Source organism: Notamacropus eugenii, chromosome 4 (assembly GCF_028372415.1).
Source record: "Notamacropus eugenii isolate mMacEug1 chromosome 4, mMacEug1.pri_v2, whole genome shotgun sequence".
Taxonomy (NCBI): Eukaryota; Metazoa; Chordata; class Mammalia; order Diprotodontia; family Macropodidae; genus Notamacropus; species Notamacropus eugenii.
Genome location: NC_092875.1, coordinates 127,517,144 through 127,539,806, shown reverse-complemented (window position 1 = coordinate 127,539,806; position 22,663 = coordinate 127,517,144). Strand labels below are relative to the sequence as shown.

At 39.5% G+C, this 22,663-nt stretch overlaps 1 protein-coding gene across 1 annotated transcript in view; it reads right to left on the bottom strand.

Annotated features, from left to right (window-relative positions):
• Positions 1-22,287, bottom strand: part of EXT1 (exostosin glycosyltransferase 1) — a 342,886-nt gene extending 320,599 nt beyond the window's left edge. The window contains exon 1 of the mRNA XM_072603234.1: positions 20,628-22,287. Within this exon, the coding sequence (XP_072459335.1) occupies positions 20,628-21,589 (962 nt within the window). The 5' untranslated portion in view covers positions 21,590-22,287. The remainder of the gene's footprint in view (positions 1-20,627) is intronic.
• Positions 22,288-22,663: the final 376 nt, after the last annotated feature.

Genomic DNA, 22,663 nt, shown 5'->3' with positions numbered 1-22,663 from the left:
TAGTAAGTGTCTGAGGCTGAATTTGAACTCAGATCCTCCTGATTCCAGGGCCAACGCTCTATCTTAGCTGCCACTTAGCTGCCCCCAATCATACAATTTTAAAAGGTTTCTTAAGTGCTTTTAAGGCAGACCTCATGATACCCTAGCCACTTACTACAAGTGTGACCTTGGGCAAGTGAATTAACTTCTCTGGGCTTCAAACTTCCTCATTTTACAAATGAGGAGGCCTGACTGGACAGCTTTTAAAGTCCACTCTGGTTCTGAGTGAATGAATAGTATATCTGTATATGGATGGATGGATGTGTGTATATGTATTATATACATATATATATATGGATATATATGTGCTAACACACAAGAGATCCTAGTATCATATAAACACAAACACACATGTATGAACTCCATGTGAATCTCACATGCGCAATGTTTATTTAAACAAAAAGCAGTATAGTTTTGGGGATAGTGTTTTGGGGTTTAGGGGGTTTTGTTTTCTCTTCTTCCAGATCTCTGATTTTATTCATGTGGGGAAGACCCAGGATCCCTCTACCAAGTGGTAATTCTTCTATAACTCCATCTCAGATAGATTCTTGGGGCATTGAAGTTATTGTCACAAAGCCAGTAGGTACCAGAATTAAGATTTGAACTTAGGACTTCCTGACTCCCAGGTCATTCTCTAACCACTATGGCACCCGGATATCTCGTTAGTGTTTTTGAAATCTTAGTTGTCTGGCCTTCGGGCAGTCCTGACCTTCTTCATGTGTCTGTTTTCACAGGCCACAAATTTCCTATCTATACAACCATCAGGATCACCCATTTTAAAGGAACATTCTTAGAGCAAATAAAATAATAAAACAAAATTCTTACATGAGTCTGAATTATAAACAAGAAAGTCTATTAAATAGCTCACACTCTTTGGCTTTGTTAATAAATACTATAAATTCACACACACACACACATACACAGAGCCTATTTATCATTTATCTCAAAGAACATGAGCTTAAAAAAATAGAACTAGCAATTTTCTCTGGTTACTATTATTGATTTTTTTTTTGGTTAGATAAAATTATTTTTAAAAGAGTCCTAAGGTATGAGAACAAATCTCATAACAAAACCAGATATTTTTCATTACTCTGAAAAGCAACATGGTGCAGTGGATAGAGCCCTGGATTTGGAGTCAGGAAGACCTAGGTTTGAATCGTACTTCAGACATTTCCAGCCATGTGGATCTACACAAGTGATTTAACTTCTCTGAGACTCAGGTTCCCCATCTATAAAATGAGAAAAATAAGAGCACCTGTCTTACAGGGCTGTTATAAGGATGAAATGACTTAACAAATGTAAAGCATTCAGCAAACCTTAAACAGCAAAATAAATGCTAGTTATTATCATCACTATGACTTTATTTGGTACCACCATAGCAGAAATGGGACAGGATTAGCACAGGATTTGGAGGCAGAAGACCTAAATTGAGGTCTGGACTCTGCTAGGTATTACCTGTTCAACTCTGGGCAAATTATTTAACCTGTCTGGACTCAATTTCCTCATATGAAAAATAATGGATGAGATGGTCCCTTCCCATTCTAAATATTTAACCTGATGATCCTGGCAATCAAGAGTCTATACCAAAGGTGTCAACACCTGGCCAGCACAGCCCACAGCACTCCTGAGGGTAGCACAAACCAGATCAAAATGTAATTGGGAAATATTTAACAAAATGAATAAAAATAAAACAAAATGTAGACAACATTAGATTTTTAAACCAAGTCAATAAGCTTTTTGGCCTTTGGGGATCCTTATGTTGCCCTCATTTCTATATGGGTTTGACACTACTAGTCTATGTGGTAAATATTCCCTTATCTGAGCATTGGGCAGAATGCCACTGGAGTATGACGCTATTTGACCCACTGCTTTCTTAACACAGACTTTCTTTCACACAGGAAACACTCTGATTTCTCAAGGACTTGCTACATATCCACAGACTTCCTCTTTAAAAAACAAAAAACATTACTAAGCTATTGATTCTGCATCTAGAGCTAGAAGGCCTGAGTTCAAATCCCACTCTGCTGCTTATTACCTGTATAAACTTAGCCAAGTAAATCACTTAACATTTTTAGGCCTCAGTTTTATTCTCTGTAAAATGAGGTACTTCGAATAAATTGCCTTAAAGGTCCATTCTAGCCCTAGGTATCTGATATTATGTTCTTCAAAAATGCCATTTTAAATAAGCAGAATGATAGCCTAACCCAGATGTAGATATAACAGACTCTTTCTGAAGAAATAACTAGTAACCATATCATATCAGTAATAAGTCTTATATTTTGCCTTATATTTTCAAGGCAAATTATTACTTCAATTATATAATTCAATTGTATAAAGTAAGTTTCAATTTTTACATACCCATGAGGACCCTGTAAGGCCAATACAGGTATTACTATCTACACTTTACAGAAGAGGAAACTGTGGCCTTGTGTGGCCACAAGATCAAATGACTTGACTTTTGCTGTTCAGTCATTTCAGTCATGTCCAACTCTTTGGGACACCATTTGGGGTTTTCTTGGCAAAGATACTAAAATGGTCTGCCATTTCCTTCTCCAGCTCATTTTAAAAGATTAGGAAACTGAGACAAATAGGGGTTATGTGACTTGTCCGGGTCACGCAGCTGGTATGTGAGGGTAGATTTGAATTCAGGTTTTCCTGACTCCAGGCACAGCACTGTATCCACTGAACCACCTAACTGCCCCCTACCCACATTTTACAGAAGAAGAGACTGTGGCCTGTGGCCTCAAGGTCAAATAACTTAGCTTATCCTTAGCCAAACTGCTAGCAAGTGTTAACACTGGGAGTAGATAGCAAATAATCAAAAGTTTCTTTACCCATTTAATTATCATATTCATAATATTTCACCATTTCTACCCCCTAAACAAATGATGTTAAAAATAGACTATGACTCTCTAATTAGAAACTCCCACTCTGGAGAAAGTGGATATAAATGTTACATATGGGTTATTTCCAGTTCCTGTCAACAGTAGGTTATTCTATATAGCACAAGAAAACTACTTGGAGGACCGAATTTTTTTTTTCATAGTATATCCAGTGATTCTCAAAGCTACCCTTCCCTGGTAAAATGCCTGTGTTTTTATTTGTAAGAAAAAAGGTAGTTATCATATACAAGGCCCTGCAACATCACCCAAACACATAAAACCGTCATCATGAAATATGGCCCTGCTGCATGATTCTGTGGCTGTTTCCTTTACCCTAGCAGCAGTGGACATCCAACCTCTCAGGACAGGACCTAATCACTGCCTCAAATCACATTCCCAGCACCAAATGGAAACAGTGAAGCCAGTCTTGGAGCATTCACCCCTAGGGATGCAAACATTGCTGCCAAATCAGACAGCAGGACCCCCACTGCATAATAATTTCTCTTCTATACAAGCATTAAATTACTCAGTGAGAGAATATCCCACAATTCATAGGAAGAAACCCAGGTGGGAAATCATAAGCAAATATTTTAGCCAGTAAGCAATTTTTGTCGTTAGTAATAACCCATTAAAGATCACCTTACTTCTTCTCTTGACTCATTCAACAAGCACTTATTATTCACCTCTCGAGTCCTCAGTTTCTTCCTCTGTAAAATGAGAGAGTTGGACTACATGATCTCTAAGGAACCTTCCAGCTCTAAACCCATGATCTCTAGGTTATGAACCCAACTCTCAACAATATCTTGGGCAAATCCATCGTTCAGGAGGTCAGTGGAGCGCTACATAAATCAAAAGGCACACAGAACAGGAAGGAAGTATCTTGTTTCTCTCTGAAGTCTGTTACATAGATAATAAAGCTTTGAGAAAGTTTTATCATCAATACCATCCTACAGAAAGGCCCATGTTTGGGGACAGCACACTCACCCAAGCAAAAACTTAGAATGATGGCAATGCAATAGTAGGGGAAAGAGTTTGGAGTATTTTTGTTGCTGTTTAATTTACAAAGGGATCCTTTATCCTATGAGTAGATTTCAAAACAAGGTAGAAACAAGCCCATTCTCAGCTTTTATAGATAATTATGTTTTATTACTCTTCATTTTACGGGGATTGTGCTATACAAAACAAATACCAGATGCCTGTTTGTTTTATTCATTTCAGGGGGAAAAAAATTCTACAAGTGCCGTTGTGAACAGAACTGCTTTTAATTAAACACGATGCACAATGAGCACATAAAAATTAATACTGTTTGAAACCAGCAGGTAGAAAGTAAATGTATCGAACTGTAACTGCTGAATACCCCATCTCCTTAGAGCCAGCCCTGCAAGAGACAGCGCTCAGAGGCTTATTACTTAGGAGCTGAAATTAACAAGAGCTGGTGCTCTTCTTACTCAAGGTCATTTACAGATTTCATTTTGGGGGAAATTAATGCCAATTTTCATGGAAATCTAAAACCTGGAGAGAGGAAGAGGAAAAAAAATCAATGTGCTTTTAACAGCACCTGCGTTAAACCAGGTCAGGCAGTAGCAGCTCCCCCTTGTTAAATGAGATTTGACTCTCTCTAAGCCATTTGGGCAAGTGATTCACATAGAATGAATGAGGTACATTTCTGCCATATCAGAAAAATGCAAAGTGATTTCTGGCATGAATCAGACTGGATCTGAAAACAGTTTAAAAGAGAAGGAAGTGTCAAGAGTGTCTGGAATCTGATTAATACAGTTGGGCTTTCCAGAAAAATAAAGGGGAGGAGAGAGAAAGAAAGATACATGGAGCAGAGAGCAGGCCAGCCTAATATTTTACCAGATTCCTTACTGACCCTAAAGAAATAAATCCTATCTGTTAAATTGTCAGTTATTATCAGATCAAGGGAAATTCTACATGAAGCATTTTAATACCACAATGGAAAGAATGACACATCTCTTTCTCTTCCCCTGTTTCCTTTCTATCATATCACAATAAGATCCAATTATCACCCTGTCCTTAGACCTTGATACCATGTGGTTGGTTGTGATATGAACTCAAAACCTAATGTGAAAAGATAAAATGTAGGGACACTTTTAAACCACTGTAGTAATAAATGGAAAGCAGCTTAAAAAGGCAGATAATTGACATTAACATAGCCTTGAAAGAAGGGATTCTTAACCTCAGGCCTGGGAACTTTTTAGAAATATATGTTTATATATGTATGTGTGTGTGTGTATATATATATATATATATATATATATATATATATATATGTGTGTGTGTGTGTGTATGTACATATATAATTGTATTTCAATACGTTTCCTTTGTAATCATATGTACTTTATTTTATGCATTTAAAAACATTTTTCTAAGGAGTCCATGGATTTCACCAGATTGCCAAAGAGCTCCAAATAAGCTTAGAACCTTTGACCTAAAACCTGCAAAGTATTTTCTATATATGATTTCATTAGACTCTCAAAACAACCCTTTGAACCATTTTGCAGATTAGAAAACTGAGGCTTGGGTAGATCTAAGGGACTTGCCACAGTGACACTTAGCTATTAATGTGGGATTCAAACCTGTGGCTTCCTGGTTCCAAGTCCAGAACATTAAGGACACAGTCTCTCATAAATGCACATATTCCTGAACAGCATGATCTTTACTGCTATGGCTCTCAAAGTTTTACTAACTCTGGTTAAGAGTCATTAGATAATCTCAGAACAAAACCATTGGCTAGAATGTACACTTGTTTTTTTTAAAGACCTTGGTGGTTAATGGGGTGAAAAGGGGGAGGAGCTTATGGTCTTATCATCAAAAACTGTTTTCATAAACTTTCATGTTTTTACACTAAGGAAACAATGAAAATAAAAGTTCATTTTACCACTAACCTAAGAATGGAAGTAGCCCTAAATAGCAGTAGTAATAATAAGCATAGTAACAATAATAGCATGTTAACTTATTTAATATTTACAACAATCCTATGAGGTGAGTGCTAACATTATCCTTATTTTACAGATGACGAAACTGAGCCACAGGGAGTTTAAATGATTTGCCCAGGGTCACATATGTAGGAAGTGTCTGAGGCAGGATTCAAACTCACATCTTCTTGACTCTAAGTTCTGTGTTCTATCTACTGAGCCACACAGATGCTGAAATTGGGTTGTAAATATGATTGACTGGCTGGTTGGCTCATGTTAGAAGATGACAACAGAAAGGAAAAGGAATAATTATTTTCTTGGAAAATCAGTCTTAAGAAAAGCTCCAAAAAGAACCTCACTTAAGACTTTGAAGATCTGCAGTTTCCTTAGTGTGGCCACACCTTCAACAACTGTGGCAAAACTACGTTAGTTGATGGTCTTTGTGAAATATTGTTATTGGAAGAAAATAAAGTCATCCAGGGACCAACTTTCTGAAGATAAATTTCTTTGTACTTAGGCTAAGCCTTGGACAATCCAATGTCAGACACATACTCACACATAACATTCTATTACAAATCTCATGCTTTACATTTTTTTTTAGGCAGACAACTGAGGAACAAAAAAAAAAACCTTGTAATTAATGAATAAAAAACACTAATTTAAGGCATACTAAAGAAATTACAATGGAAGAAGGAATCAGATGCACCATACATCATACCCAGTTCTAGTTTCCAATTCAGAGGCTGTTTCTGTAAGACATATCCCACAGTACTCAATCTAGTTTAACCACTGCTTTGTACTACAGACAAAAAAAACAATGTTAAGGTAGGGTTTTGAAATATTACTTTTTTGCAGTGGGCCAGGATTGACTGACATGGAACTGTACGATGTGATAGTGCCAAGCCACAAGGCAGGAAGTATAAGCCCACTGGGGTGAGAGAATGGATGATGAAAAAGAAGGAAATTTTAGAAAAAGCAGAAGCAGAATGAGATGATGTGATACAAGTTAGAGAGAAGCAGTGAGCAGTCAGAAACTAACCAGGACTGGCCAGCTAAGCAATAGGCAGTGGTGGGCTGGGAAAGACTTAACAGACTTGACTGGTTAATGAGCTGTTGTAACAGTATGCAGAGGGAGTCATCAGGTCAGGGTTCAGAAAACAGCAAAGAGGGAAGTTTGAACCTAAAGCCCAACAAGAAAGAACAGAGTGTGCCTAAAGGTAAATGATAAGAATGACCCAATCTGGGGGATTAAGAGGGGGAAGCATAGGAGGAAAAAAAATCTAGTCTTTGAGTTAAACCATGGTAAGATGGATTCAATAAATAAGTACTCATTGAGTGTCAACTGTATGCCAGGCACTGTATTAGGTGCTAGGGGTACAAACATCAAAGAGAGACAGTCCCTACCCTCAAGGACATGGCATCCAAATGGAATTAAACAAACAAGTCCATATCCCAGTATTTGGGAAAGGAAAGGCTCACTAGACTTCAAGTCAGGAGAGATATTAAATTTGACACTTGCTTCCCATACTTAATATTTGACAATAGACAAGTCACAACCTCTGAGTTTCAGTCTATCTATAAAATGGGAATAATGATAACCTAGAGGATCAGGGTAAGGACCAAGTTAAGTTACCTTAAATGTTGGGGAGGGGAATTAAAGCACTGTGGCATCTACCATTATTAATATTACCCACCTGCACAGTCTAGTGAAATTTCCTTACTCTAAAATAAAATAATAATAAGTAATAAAAATAAAGCAATAAAATAGTTGGATTTTTTATTATTATTTTAACCACCTGATGAATGAAATTTAAAAAGTTAAGTATTTACTATTTGCCAGGCACTGGTAGTGAAGGAATTTATGATGTATTGATGATCTACTATAAAAGACCTAAAAAACAGCAAAAATGTTTGAAGGACTTCTTTGGGTGATACAATAGAAAGAGCAAAGGACCTGGTTCAAATCCTGTCTCTAATCCCGGTTAGCCGCATGTTCTTGGGCTAGTTGCTTAACCAAAGTGGACTTCCATTTTGTCAGGCACATAATGCAGGATTGGGGCCAGAGGAACTCTACAACATCTTCCAGCCCTAAATCTAGGATCCTATTAAGGTAAACAGAGGTTAAGTGCCTTCTCTTTAACTGTGGCCTGGGTAGTTTTCTTTCAGTTTGTCTTCTTCCATAAGTCTACTGCCTCTCTTTGCCTAAGGGAAGCCAAACTACACAGGCAACTGTGTCTTTTGCTGGCCCGGAATTTAAGCCACCTTAGGCAATACAAGTTGGAGTAGGACATTAAGTTGTACTGGTGCCATAAGACAAGCCTTTAAAGATATTACAGAGAGCTAGACCTGTAAGCCTATTTATAATTGGAACAGTAAAGTTACAAATAATTGCAAAGTTGTGATTTCCTAGCTTGAATGAACGTTCTCTCCCAGCCATGCTCTATAAAGATGAAAGAGTGACCCCAAAAATAGTTTCTCACTAAGTTAGTACCTTATTACTTGTTCCATTCAACAGAAAGGGGGTGTGTTGGAGGGGGGAGCAGAGTTGCTACACTTTAACTGTAAGGATTTCTTTTCTCTGCTTCAGCCACCATGACCATCTGATGTTCCAAAACTATATGGCACAGGACCTCTTCTCTCACCTATCTAGATTAGAAATGTGGGTGGGTTCCAATAACTTTTAAAGATTCCAGAGGATGGGAGTGTAGAAAAATATTGTTTCATTTGTGTCATTTCAACTCAAATAAAAACAAAGAGTCCTCATCATTTTTTCCAAAACAATAAAATACAAATCCATATACTACCCTCTTTTTGTTATCTCAGCATGACAGTATCATAGGCCACTATGATCCTACTTTTTTCCCTGTTACCATGCCCATACTATTTCAGAAGTGTGCACACCACCACCACCACCATCACCACCACTACTGTTACTACTACTACTTATGACAGCAAAGTCATCCTGAATACTCACCTCCACCTCCTGATTTCCTTTAAGACTAAGCTCAAATCCAAGGTTCAGTAGCAGACCATTCTTGCTCCCCACTGCTAGTGCCTTCTTCTGAGATTACTTCCTGTTTACACTGTGATCGTGTATGTACATAGTTGTATGTACATTAGAACATGAGTTCCTTGAGGGTGGGGAACTGTGTTTTTTCCTTTTTATCTCTAGCTCTTAGTACTGTCTCATATGTAGCAGGTGCCTAGTAAATGCTTGTTGACCTTGACCAAACTGACTCAGCACAGCATTGGTCTGAGGTGTCTGGAATGCCTGTTAGACCAGGATTGGGCTAAGTAGACTCCAGGGTGGTTCTAAGGGCTGAAACTACCTTCTGAGACAGAGGTGCCAAACACATGGCCTGGAGGTAAATGGAAAAGAACAAGCATTTATATAGACCCTACTAGATGCCAGATATTGTGTTAAATGCTAAGAATTTTATCCATATTATCTCATTTTATCCTCACAACAACTGTGCAAGACAGATGCCAGTTTGGCTATTATTATTATTTTGTTATTAGCCCCATTTTACAGGTGAGGAAACTGAGGCAAATAGAGGTTAAATGACTTGCCCAAGGTCACGAAGTTGGCAATTGTCCGGGGCCAAATTTGATCTTTCCTGACTCCAGGCCCAAGATCTACCCACTGCATCACCTAGCTGCCCATAGGAGGCCCATTATACGCCCAAGCCCTAAGCCAGATTCAAATGTAATCTGGAAATACTGACCAAAATAAATGAAAATACAACAAAATGTAGATAACAGTACATTTTTAAATCTAAGCCAATATGCTACCTACCCAAAGGGATCCATATTACTAGATGAGTTTGACACCCCTGCTCTAAGACACAGATGAAAAGTTTCCCAAAGGGCTTTTCCAAACCTAAACTCTTAACAAAACCTCAAATGATATGAGGCACAAAAATAATGCAGGTTTAATGGGAGCTGGGGTAGAGAAGGACTGAGGAGCACCCCTCTCTCCCAGTGAGCCTGTTTGGTATACATAAGTTTTTCCAAGACAGGAACTAAATAGTTCTTTATAAGACCAAGAGAGATGCATAATAAATGCTTTTGGTTGATAATAGTGATAACCAGTGTACACCCTGGGCTGTAGGGCATGCCAAATGGCCAGGTGATTTACACTCTGCTATCTGAAAAAATCACTAGACCATTTTTATGACCCCAGAGGGAAACTAAAATGACAGGTTTCAAATAATAGGTCTTACACCATGTCCTGAATATGAGCAAAGCCAGGCGCTGCCAGGCCAGAGCACAAAGGGAATTCCAAAAATGAATATTATACACTTCTACAGACATGTCAGGAAATCCAATTAATTCATCTAATCTAATTAAATGAATTAATGAGAAATACAACACCACATTTTATCTCACCATTACTTGAATCTACAGGTCAGCTTACTGTTTGAAATAAAGGTGATTTTTACTGTGGGAAAGGGAATAGATTTTTTTTAAAAAATGACACAGTGGAAGAGTAGGAAAAAGCAACATGGCATTCTTTTACAAGAGAGCAGAGATTCTTAACTTTTACTTTTCCACAGACCCCTTTGGCAGTCAGGCAAAATCTATGGACCTCTTTTCAGAACAATGTTTTTAAAGGCATAAAGTAAAACCCATCGAATTACAAAAGAAAACAAGTATGCTAAAATACAGTTATCCAAAAAAAAAAATTGAAGGCACAAGTTTAGGGACCCCAGATTATAAACTCTTTCAATAGAGAGGCATGATCTCCAAAAGAATAAAACATCAGATACCTGCCTTAGGAATGCTCCTAGAAAAGATGAACCTAGATGTAGAAATCACAGACACACTTACTATACAAATGTGTTTGAAATTAAATAAGATTGGTGAAGAAGGGGAAAAGGACCACTTGTTTACAAAAATCGCAGTCCTGATGTGGAAGGGGTAGCCAAGTCTAAGACCTATAATCCTGCTAGATAAGGCTTTTATTACATATGGTTATGCTTGCAGGGAGAGTCTGACCTATAGTGTTGCCTAATAATTACGAGACATGTTACCATGGGGCTTGACTGTATCTGTTATGATTCGGATGATGTCTGAATTTGGTATCAAGGCGAGTATTAGAGAAAATATCTTATAATATGCTTGTACATGCCTGAATCCATCCTCCTTAGGAGAAAGAATGACAATATATGTTACAATTGTATGAACAGTCTTTGGCCTTGAAAATAACACCTTAAAATTCCACCTTAACTTTCACCTTGGTTGCTATTAGGATGTTATTGCCCAGGATAAGAGAATATCACCTGAACTTAATATGCAGCAAAAGTACCCCGGACCAGGTCCTGCTGCCACAGATAATGCCATCCTAAAGGAAAAGCCATCAATTGTTCATAGCCATGCAAATTGTTCAAAGGAGAAAGTTATTCGTAGTCATCTCATCATGATTCGCTAAGTGTCCATGCCTGATGTGATCACTTACTTTACTACTCAAATTACTGAGGAATAAAATAGACTTTTATCTTCTATATTCCAAGAGGTTTCTCCCAGAAAATCATTTTAGATGATTGTGGCAACACATCTGTTACTATTCAGTGGTGTGGTATTTTTTTTCAAGAAGCATATAAATAAAATCAAATACTATTGCCCAACTTCATTCACTGAGAAATGGCCATTTTTAAATAACTGAAAAATGCTGTAAAAATACAAAGCAATAATAATATATACATGGGTGAGCAAGTTTCAGAACTGAGATTCCAGTTTGTTTATGCAGTAATCCCCTAGGTAATAAATACTTTGAGGCAGCAAGAGATAATAGAAAGATGAACAGAACTGATTTACCTGTGTGACTTTGGGTAAGTCACTTAACTTCCTTTGGTTTAGTTTCCAGAGCTGCAAATTAAGGACGTTGGCTGTACATAATATCAGAAACAAAGCATTTTCATTTCAACAACCTAGCATGAGGCAGTAGCTCATGTAGTGGACATAAGGTAAGGAAGAACTGAGCTCAAGTTTCTGCCTCTGTAACCTTTGGCAAGTCACTTATGGGCCCAGGGGCTCAGTTTGAGCTTGTATAAATAAGGGCTGCTAGGTGGTACAATGGACAGAGGACTGGGCCTGGAGTCACGAAGAATTCTTCCTGTGTTCAGATCTGCCCTCAGCCACTTACTAGCTGTGTGACCCTGGGCAAGTCACTTAATCCTGTTTCTCTTAGTTTCTTCATCTGTAAAAGGAGCTGGAGAAGAAAATGGCAAACCACTCCATTATCTTTGCCAAGGAAACCCGAAATAACTGAAATGACTCAATAACAACAAAAATAAGATGAAGCAGGGGGTACCTGAGATTCCTTTCAAGTTCAAATATTTGTGTTGAATAATTCTAATTCATTAAGTGACCTCTACATGCTAAACACTGAGGATTCAATGAAAAAAAATGAAATGAACTTGGAGGACCTAACATCATATATTATGTTTGGGGAAGGAGAAGGGGAGTGACTCACCTATAGATAGACAATGAGATGTAAATTATAAACAAAGTCATTTGGGGCGAAAGAAACTAACCACTGGGGAAATCATGACTGGCTTCTCCTAGGGAGTGGCAGGCACTAATCCTCCAAGTGTGGAGTTGTGGGAAAGAGCCCTGGAACAAGAAGGCTGACTTCTAGCTTTAGTTCTTTGTCTTAAGTGGTCACATCCTGTATCATCCTTCCCTTCCATCTCAAATCTTCCTCCTTCTACTCTTAAAACTTAATCTTAATCTAATTTTAAGATGAACACACCAGCTTCACTCGTAAAGGAAAACTAGATAACAATGGTTAATATTAAGAGTTAACATGTATAGAGCACTTTAAGATTCACAAAGTATTCTATAAATATCCCATTTTATCCTCACAGCAGCCTGGCATGTATGTGCTAGCATTACCTCCACTTTACAGATGAGGAAACTGAGGCAGACAGAGCTTAGGTGACTTGCCCAAGACCACACAGCTTGTAAATGTCTGTGGCTGGATGTGAACTCAGGCCTTCTGACTCAGGTCCACAGCTGTATCCACTGGGTCGTCTAGTTGCTCCACATCTACCTTACACAGGGGCTTTAAGCATCAAAAGAGCTCAGAGAATTTAAATCTAGAGCTTAAAGAGACCTTGGAGATCAACTAGTGCAATCTCTATCCCCATTTTACTGAGGAAAGAGAGGCAAAGACAGGTTAAGGGACTTGCCCAAGGCCCTGTGGGCAGTAAGCAGCAGAGAGAAGATTTGAACCCAGGTAATCTTGTCTCCAAAGTCAGCACTCTTCTTACCATCCCACGCTGCTTGCTCCTCTCATGGGAAAAGCACTTTTTTAAACTGCTAAGCACTATATAAAAGTATTTCTATTATTATAAACTTCTGGAAACTAATTTGACACTTTATCTAAATGGGTTTATTTGTTAGTGTTTTATTTTTTACAGAAATCTGAGTTCCATTATGTATTTAAGTCTTTTTCACCGTTTTAACTTAGAGGATACCAAAAGATCTAAATGCTTTATTGATGTAGCAAAGTATTAAGGCACTCAAGGCTTATGTTAATATAAAAGCATGTGTTATTAAAAAGAAAACTTTTAATGTGCTTCTCTCATGTAAATAAAATAATATTGTCCAATTGTCATTATGTGAAACAAGGAAATTCTGGCTGCTCATTCTTCAAATTACACTTACATACTTAAAGATGCAGTTATCACCCAAGGTGCCAATTTAATGCAGGCCTTATTTAATGCAGTGTGAATTTTAATGTGACCTATACGAGAAATGATACTTTCAAGAAATATTTATTCTCTCCATCTCAATAAAGAAAAAGCACTTTTATATTAGATCAGATTCTTTCTCATTACATTTTCTGATTAATAGATTCAAATAATTTGGGGAAATGGTATCACTTAGCTCTGTAACCATAAAACATCATCTAGAAATAATCAAGCACCATAAGATCACCTGAATCAATATTTCAGAACTAAAAGGTCAGCTAATTGTGATGTGTTATCACTACAAGTTATTTTGGGGGAAAAACTGCACTCCTCCCCACCTTTGTTTCAACATGCTATATGAACTAAACTACCACACATTCAAACTACTGCAGAGAGCACAACTCCAATGGGCTGGCCATGTTGTTCAAATGTCTAATGTACACTTGCCAAAAATACTATTGTATGAAGAACTCACAAAGGGCAAGTGCTCAGATGGTGTTCAGAAAAAACGATACAAGGACACTCTCAAGGTCTTGCTTAAAAATTTTGGAACTGATTGTGTGACATGGGAGACACTGGCAAAGGGCCACTGAGCATGGCGGGCCCACATCAGAAAAAGTGCTGTGCTCTATGAGCAAAGCAGAGTTGAAGTAGCTCAATAGAAAAGCAAGATGTGCAAATTTAGAGAGTCCACTCCAAACGTTCACATGGACTATTTATGCCCAACCTGGGGTAACGCATTCCAACTTCATATTGGTCTGATCAGCCTCAATCGAACACACTGTAACTTGTCATTTTTGGTCCTCTTTGAGAACCAAGTACAATAACCAATCAACCAACTGCTATAATAAGGACTTCTGAATTCACAAGCAAATCAAAAAGTACTTATTAAGCACCAATGGTATCCCAGGTGTTAGGTTTACAAACAGAAAAATGAATTAGCCCCTGACCTCAAGCAGTTTGGTAAGACCCACAAAGTAGATGGCGCTAGTAGAGCTAAGCTAGCCCAGAGTCATCAAGAGAAAATCTTAGTAGAGAGTGTTCTATCTTGAGTTTCTCCAACCAAGCTGGGAGATGGAGAGTGGATAAGAGATTATGTATATCAGTCAATGAGTATTTATTAAACACCCACTATACAATACCAGGTACTATGCTATGACTTTGTAATTCAACTAATTTTAATAAAGTCCAATGACCATTAAAGGCCTTAAATAGTGAAATTTTGCTTGGAAAATCAGTGGACAAAATTTAAACATAACAGATATAGAAAGTGAGCAAAATCCTCCAAATTTACAACTTGGGAAAGTTATAAATTCCCAAGAATTTGTTCCCAAGAACAAAATTTCCAAGTTTTTCTTGGAAAAAAGGAGAGCTTTGAACTGATTTTTTCAGTTAGCAGAAAGCCCTGATCACTGGAGTAAAGGTAAAAAGAGTGTTTTATTTTTCCCCCTCTTTCGAACCACCTGTTCCAAAGCCAGGAGGCCTTAGACCACCTGAACCTCAAAAGCTTGGAAAATATATCCCCTTGGGATATATTCAAAAGCATCTATGTATGCCAACAGGCTCATTCACCTGGAGATGATCAAATTCTTTGCCACTGCTGCCATCCAACACATTCTCCCCAAAAGGAAGAGTGTAAGTGAACATGCTGCTTTGGAAAGGCTGCAAAACCAGTCTAGAAGGATACAGTATCTCCTAAAATTCTATTTAGCTTTCTGAATTCTTCAATAAAAAGTACTGGTTAACAAGAGCCACAGTCCACAACACTGCCCATTGACTCCTTGTGTGAATAAATTTTTTCTTTTTTTTTCTTTTTCATTTTTTTAAAATCAATTTCAGTCATCTGGTTCTTCTGATGGTGGAATAATATCACTGAAACCTAACTGAGTCAGAGGCAAATTAAAATGCTAAAGACAACTCTAGTAAAATCTCAGCTACTCAGAATCCTCTGGGAACAAGAAGGAAGGAGGAAAGAAAGGAAAGGAAGGGAAAGGAAAGGAAAGGAAAGGAAAGGAAAGGAAAGGAAAGGAAAGGAAGGAAGGAAGGAAGGAAGGAAGGAAGGAAGGAAGGAAGGAAGGAAGGAAGGAAGGAGAAAGAAGGAAGGAAAAGAAAAGAAAAAAAAGAAAACCTGGTTTTACTTCTTTAAGCCCTTATTTTAACCATTTTGAACTAAAATGTTTCCATACTGTAGTATGCATTTATCTGCCGTGTTGAACAAAAGCAAAGCCAGTCCATCGATAACCATTTATTAAGTGCTTACTATGCTCCAGGGACTGTGCCCAGCTGGGGATACAAAAAGAGGCAAAAAGATAGTGTCTTGAGTCACATAACTCACAATATAAGGCTAAACACAACTTGGCCTTTTATTTATTCAGCATTCAAGATCATCAATATCCATAATTAAATAGACAGCTTAGAGGAGCAAAAAGAGCACAGGATTTGAAACATCAGAGACCCAGGTTCTAAGTCTACTTCCTCCATTTACTAGTTGTGTCACTGTGGATAAACCACTTCACCAAGCCTCAGTTTCTCCATCTGTAAACTGGAATAATAGTACCTATAGCAACTATTTCACAAGGTTATTAAAGGATCAACTAAAATAACATATATAGGATGTCCAGGCTTACTGCAGATCACTCCCCTTTACATACATTTTACAGTCCAGCCCTTCTGTTATAGCTCACATGACATTCCACCTCCTGTCTCCATATCTTTACCCAGGCTAATCCCTGTGGCTGGAATGGACTAACTCCTAATAGTCATGTCTGAATCCTCCTCCAAAACTCAGTTCAAATTCACTTCAACATGAAGTCATTTCTGAGTCACCAAACTACTAGTACCAACCCTTGTGCCCCCCAACCTGTGCCACCAAATAATCCTAATTCTATTTTTATATATCTTATACGTACTTACTTACATCTATACTTGCTTCCTCTGAAAAAATATAAGCTCCCTGAGGACAGGAACTGCTTCATTTTTTTGTCTTTGTACGCCCAGCACATAGCATAGTCCCTGACTTATAGTAGGGCCTTAATAAATGCTTTTTGATTAATGCTGAGGATAACAGCACTCCTAAGGCCAGTAAGGCAACCAAGGTACTAGAGGTATGGAATTGAAACTTATCAAGCCCTCTCTTCCATCTATCACAACTGCTTGGTTCCCCGGGACAGTTCTTAATGGAACATCTAGAAGCACAGTCACAAGCCATTCTCTCTTGACTCTAGCATGTGAGCTCTGGCCAGTGTAGCTGGTAAGTGGGCTTCATAGGGTACCTGTCAGTGTAAAGCTGCTACACCCCTGAGAGATACTGTGTGCATTGATCTAATTTCCTGTAGAGTTAAATCAAGTGGCATGTCAAGCTCTTCAGCTAAGAATACCTAATACAAACATGCTGTTGATTTTTTTTTTTTTTACAGAGTTTGGATTTTAAAACAAAAGCTATTCAGACTTCTTTAAAGTTGAAAAAATGTACTGGCATTTAAAAAAAGGCAAACAATCATTACTTACTGAAAAACTTACTAGGAAATGATTTGATGGGTTGGTGTGATTTATTCCTAGATGGGTCAATGAGTTCATGGTTAGTCAGAACAAAATGATCAAGTGACAATTGGTTGTGTGAACATCCCAACTACAGCAAGTTCGTGAAAAGACAATTCTGATAAGATGCCTAAACTTGAACGACGCAATGCTGAAATAACTCCTCTAAATCCTTATTACATTGTAGTGATTAGACTGTTTGCAATTTATTTTAGCCTTTATCATCTTTATCTGCTGAGGCATATAACTAATGAAAATTAATTAGATATGTGTCACACAGATGGATGTTTTAATATTACTCTGTATGTTTGAGCCAAAAAAGTGTCTTTACACCAGAGGAAGGATCTTCCTTCATTTTCTTTACTTTCAATAATCAGTTATTGATTAATAAGAGGGTAGAATTCAAAAGAAATCCAGATTTGGCATTTAGTACTGTCTTTATCTTCACAGAATGCTAAGTTTCAGGCATTAAAGGTTAATTCTTTTCCCTCAATGGATATATTTTCCATATTTCCTGACTTGACAATGCTATTTTTAAGTCTCCAGCCTAATCACTATACATTTAAAAAGAAGCAGATACAAGGCTAGAAGAATAAGTGAAGTTGAGGCCTACTTTCACAGATGCCTATTAAAAGGAAAAAAGGTATAATGAAAATTGATCTGAAGATCCATGGGCTTTTATAGCCATTACCAAATGAATCCCCAGAGCCCTATTGGGAGGGAGGTATTATACCGTCATTTCCACAACCCAGTAAAAACCTGGCTTGGTTGGTGTGACTGACTAGAGGTCACACACCCATCCATGCTAAAGTAAAAACTTCTAGACCACTGATTCCACCAGTTCATAACACCTCCTTTCCCATCATCCTAAGAGAAATGAATTTTAGTTGGATAGTTCTGCATGGATAGACACCATTTCACATATATAAAATTCATTTCTGGAAGGTGGACATTGTATTTCACATCAGTAAAGAATATAGTACCTTTATTTGATCAATGAAGTCAATAAACAATAATAACGCCATGGGCCAAATAGGAACATTTTTTGACATCTTCCTTACTCATTAAACATTTAGAAGTCATCAGACATAAATGGCATCACTGCTAGGAAAACATCATTTTTCCAAAGACACACACTTTAGAAAACCCACTGGCAGAAAATGAAGAAAAGTTTCTACTCTACTACCCCACTACCAAATGTAAATGATAAGCAGAACTTAGAAATTGTGCAAGATTAGGGCTAGATAGCACTCACAAGAAATATCAAGAAATTCCAGTTGCTTTCAAGGAGAGGTGTCCCTGGGTCAAGATTGAGTAGGAATCTGCCTTGCTACCAGAGGGGACATCATCTTTCAGATGAGACCAGATACCCCAGGTCCTGACTCCTTGTGGTCTTTAAAAAGATATCTTAACACTTCCCATAAGTGTTTGGGTATCAGTACTGACCTCTCAGTCTGATTCCAGGAGGAAATGGGCAAAACTGGAGTTTTAAGGGAACACACCCCTTTCTCCTTCCTAACCATTCCTCCAGTGCTGAAATGCTCCAAAGAGCCTCTTACATTATAGCTGCGGAGGAAGCAATTTAGTCTTATTCTTTGAGAGCAAAAGATACGGTTGTCTCATTGAATGATATGTATTTCTTAACATCCATCACCTGGTGAACTATGGAATTCAGATTTCCTAAGGTGAAATTCCTGTATACATCATTTAAAAGAATAAAAACTACCACGATCCTCCTACAGAATTCAATAAGATTGCCTTAGAAGACACTGAAAGGTTAGACTTCATCTCCGATTACTCCACCAAGAGCCAAACAAAGAAATTCCTGAAAGGCTAGGAGCATTTTCTTTTACAAAAACCCACAGGAACAGGTTAATTTAAATGTGACATAAACAAAGCAATCCATTCCTAGAGACAGTTTAAATTTGTAGCTTCTTTCATGAGAAAAATGAACTTAAACTTATTTAAATTGTACTTAATCTTTAAGCATTACTGAACTGTTTTTTAATCAGAAGTAATAACTATCCCCTATTGTCATGATTTCCCCAATCTTGGAAGGTAAAGGGTGTAGAGGGTTGGTATTCCATTTTTTCCCCCCAATCTCAGTGAAAACTGTAAGTACACTTGGCTTATCTCACTTAATTCCCACAACCAGTGATTCTCATCAAAAACCAAGGAAATCCTAAAGAGAGAAACCAGGTCGAGACATCTTAGTGAACAGCAATATCCCTGGAGCTTTCAGCGTTCTTTCCCTCCCCTCTTCCCTTCCTACTCTTTTCCCCTATCAGCTTTTTGGAGGGGTTGGGGTTTCCCCGACACTGCATTCCATAATTCAGTTTCAAACTCTGCCAACCTCTGGCAGGTCCTCTTTCATTTTCAGCTTGGGTTCCCAGGCTCTTGGTAGAACAAGGCTGCTCTGGTTTCTTAACTGGTACGCTGTGGAAATGCACTGCAACCACATCTTGCTAACTCTTCAGCTGTGATGACCAACCAGCAGCTAATGTGACTTTTTTAAAAGTGAACCACTAATCAGTAGAGTCAGGAGAGAGAGGCTTCTGCAAAGTTCATTTTGTAAAATAAAATAAAGTGTATCAGTTACTAACTTAGGGGGACAGTAACAAAGTAACCAGCCAAATTACTTAGCAACTGGATAAAACTTGTATTAACATAGTGGGCGTAGCCTTCATCCTCACCATCCTCATCTTCTGGTAGTCATGAAACTGTAACAAAGTATATGATGATATAGATACAACTAGAAGACAATAGAGACCGGAAAGTCAAAATTATCAATGGTGCTTTCACTGCCTTGCGGATTATTCTTGCAAAAGAAATGACAGAATCACACAGGAACACTGATCCCTATCAGAATAGTCCTCAAAATTTCAATATAAGAAAGGAAAAGAAAGGTGTGGATGTATTTCATGGCTAGATAAAGCACCCCTTTCCACCTCCAAAAAACCAAGCAGGGCTCTTGCATGATACATAGAAGACTTGGAGGTTGGGGAAACTTCAGGACTGTGACAGAAAGGTCAACAAGAGCACTAGAAGCAGGTAACCTGAAGAAGTCCTCACAATCAGAACACACAATTGAATTAATCTTGGGCTATCAAGGCCCCCACAAGCATCTCCCCTCCTCCTATCTGTGGTTAAAGGGAGAAGCTGTGACCATAGAATCTCCAGTGCTTCTTGCTATCAAATCGAGCATCTCCACAGTCAGAATAGATGAAGAGCAAACAGTTTCCAAATGAGAAGCTACAATCGCCCTCCTCCACAAAGGAGAAAGAGCTGTAAGGTAACCTGAAGGGATGGAAAGAACCCCTTCTACTGGACTATGTAACTTACTATAGATAACAGGAAAAGAAAACAAAACACACCCCCTGCTTTTAGAGCTGAAACTAACATCTGAAGGGGGAGTGAGGAAACTTAGGAGTATTCCCTGGCTATACACACACACACACACGTCTCCTGCACACCTGTACGGCAAAAGAAGTCCACAAGCTACTGACTAGAAAGGACCAGCATAGAGCACTTACTTTTCGTATTCTGTGTTGTCTTTGTCACAACGAGAGTCCTTGTGCTTTTGCCAGTCTTTGCCATGCTTGCAGGTGGTTAAGAGGACCACATCCTCCCCGTTATGGACGTGATATAAGGCATTCCTGGTGTCTGACCCAATCCCTGTCAGGTACCTTTTCCCCTTGAATACCAACATGTACTTCCTGAGAGGAGGGATAGTGTTAAACCTCAAAAATCCCTTCTCCCCTCCTGTCCTGGGATGATCCTTAGAAAAGAGGGGAATCGAAACATCAAAATTAGGTCTGAAGTTTTCAGTACTGATGCTGGCTTTGGCCAGCATTGCCTGGCCAATGTCAAACCCCACATCTTCAGTGTAGTCAGGCCAGGTGCCAGAATATAAATTAAAAATTAAATGATTTCTACCATTGTTCCACAAGTGGAGACTCTGCACTTTTGATTTCAAATTGTGCACATACTGAGGTGACAATTGGTCTCTGTCTAAAGTATCCAAGCTCAGGACAAACAGGCACGCCTGGCTGGGATCAGAAGTGTAAAACCTGGAGCCCTCGATGGCTGCTAGAATATTTTGGTAACTTTCTGCGATTTTCTCCCCTTTTTGCTGCGGGTAGACGTAGACTTTGAAGCCGTTTTTCTTGCAAAGGGTGAAATCGAAGCAGGACTCCATGCGACACCTCTTGCCTTTGTAAATGCTGGAATTACCGTCTCGCTTCTGCTTAGGGGAAATGGGCACATTGTCATCTTCGTTTTCCAATTGATCCCAAGGAATGAAAGGGCGCAAAGCGTCCGGGAACTGGGGCCAAAAATGATCCGGACTGGTGTGGTGCAAGCCATTCCTACTACTGTGCTCCTCTCTCCTGCTTTGGTTTCTGGATGCCTTAAACTGCAAGCCTCCGAAATAAAACAAAAGGACGAGACAAGTACCAGCTGAGAGCAGGATGAAATAGCGTTTTTTGGCCTGCATGTGTCCTGCCTGGGTCAAGATAATTGTAAATAAACACAAGAATCACCCAAGTTTCCCAATCAACACTTTCAGCTCCAGTCCGCCATCTTCCCGCCTGTAAAGACTTCAAACTCTCTTCTACCACCTTCTCTTTATTCCTTTCCCAAAGCCGTGGACTGATCCAGCGCATGTGGGCGATTTCTTTAACTTTCTCCCCTTCTGTCTTTCATCTTTGGGTTGCACAATAGATGGAAGAGTGTAGCCGAATAATTCGCACCCGGTGTGGGCAGCCAAGGACTGTAATTTCCTTGCATGCAACAAGACGGAGGAAAGAAGGGAGAAGAAAAAAAAAAGGGGGGGGGGGAGAAGGGCAAAAAAAAAAAAAAGCTCCCGATACCCAATCAATGGCAAGACTAAGTGATCTCCTCGCCTCCAGAATTCCCCTCGGTAGTGCGGAGAAGGAGCACCGGGGCAGTAACTTCAACTCATCCACACACTCGTGCACAGACTCCGGCTTCCAACAAGTCAGCAGATCCCAGCCGGCTCCCACGGAGAATTACATCCTCCAGCTCGAGCGCCGTAACCTCACAAATCCCTGCATGTCTCTGGACTCCCTCCTGCAGCGGCTCCAACACTCTGGGGCTGCTCGCTCCTCCGGTCTCGGTGAATGGCCCCCGGGACGGAGCAGAGCGGCGCGGCGGCGGCACGAGCAGCGGCGGGCGGCGGTGGCGGCGGCGGCGGCGTCGGAGGCGGCGGCGGCGGCACCTCCTCCCCCTGGGCGGGCGCTGCAGCGAGCCGCACACCCCGGCGAGGTTCCCTGGCCGCCCCCCTCCCCCGCCCAGCCCCGTTCGAACGTCGCCGATCGCGGAGCTCGGTCGCCGAGTGTTACCCGGTTCTGAATGTTACACTTACACATTCCATTCCCGACACGACAGCGCTGACCTCATCTATCCACGCAGCCGGCTCTGCCATTGGCCGGGCGTCACGTCCGGGGTGGGCGGTGCTTCCGCTGCACCCATTCATAACCCCCCAGCCGGCGGGGACCTCGCTGCAGTCGGGGACTAGGCGGGGAAGGGGGTGGAGGAGGTGGGCTTC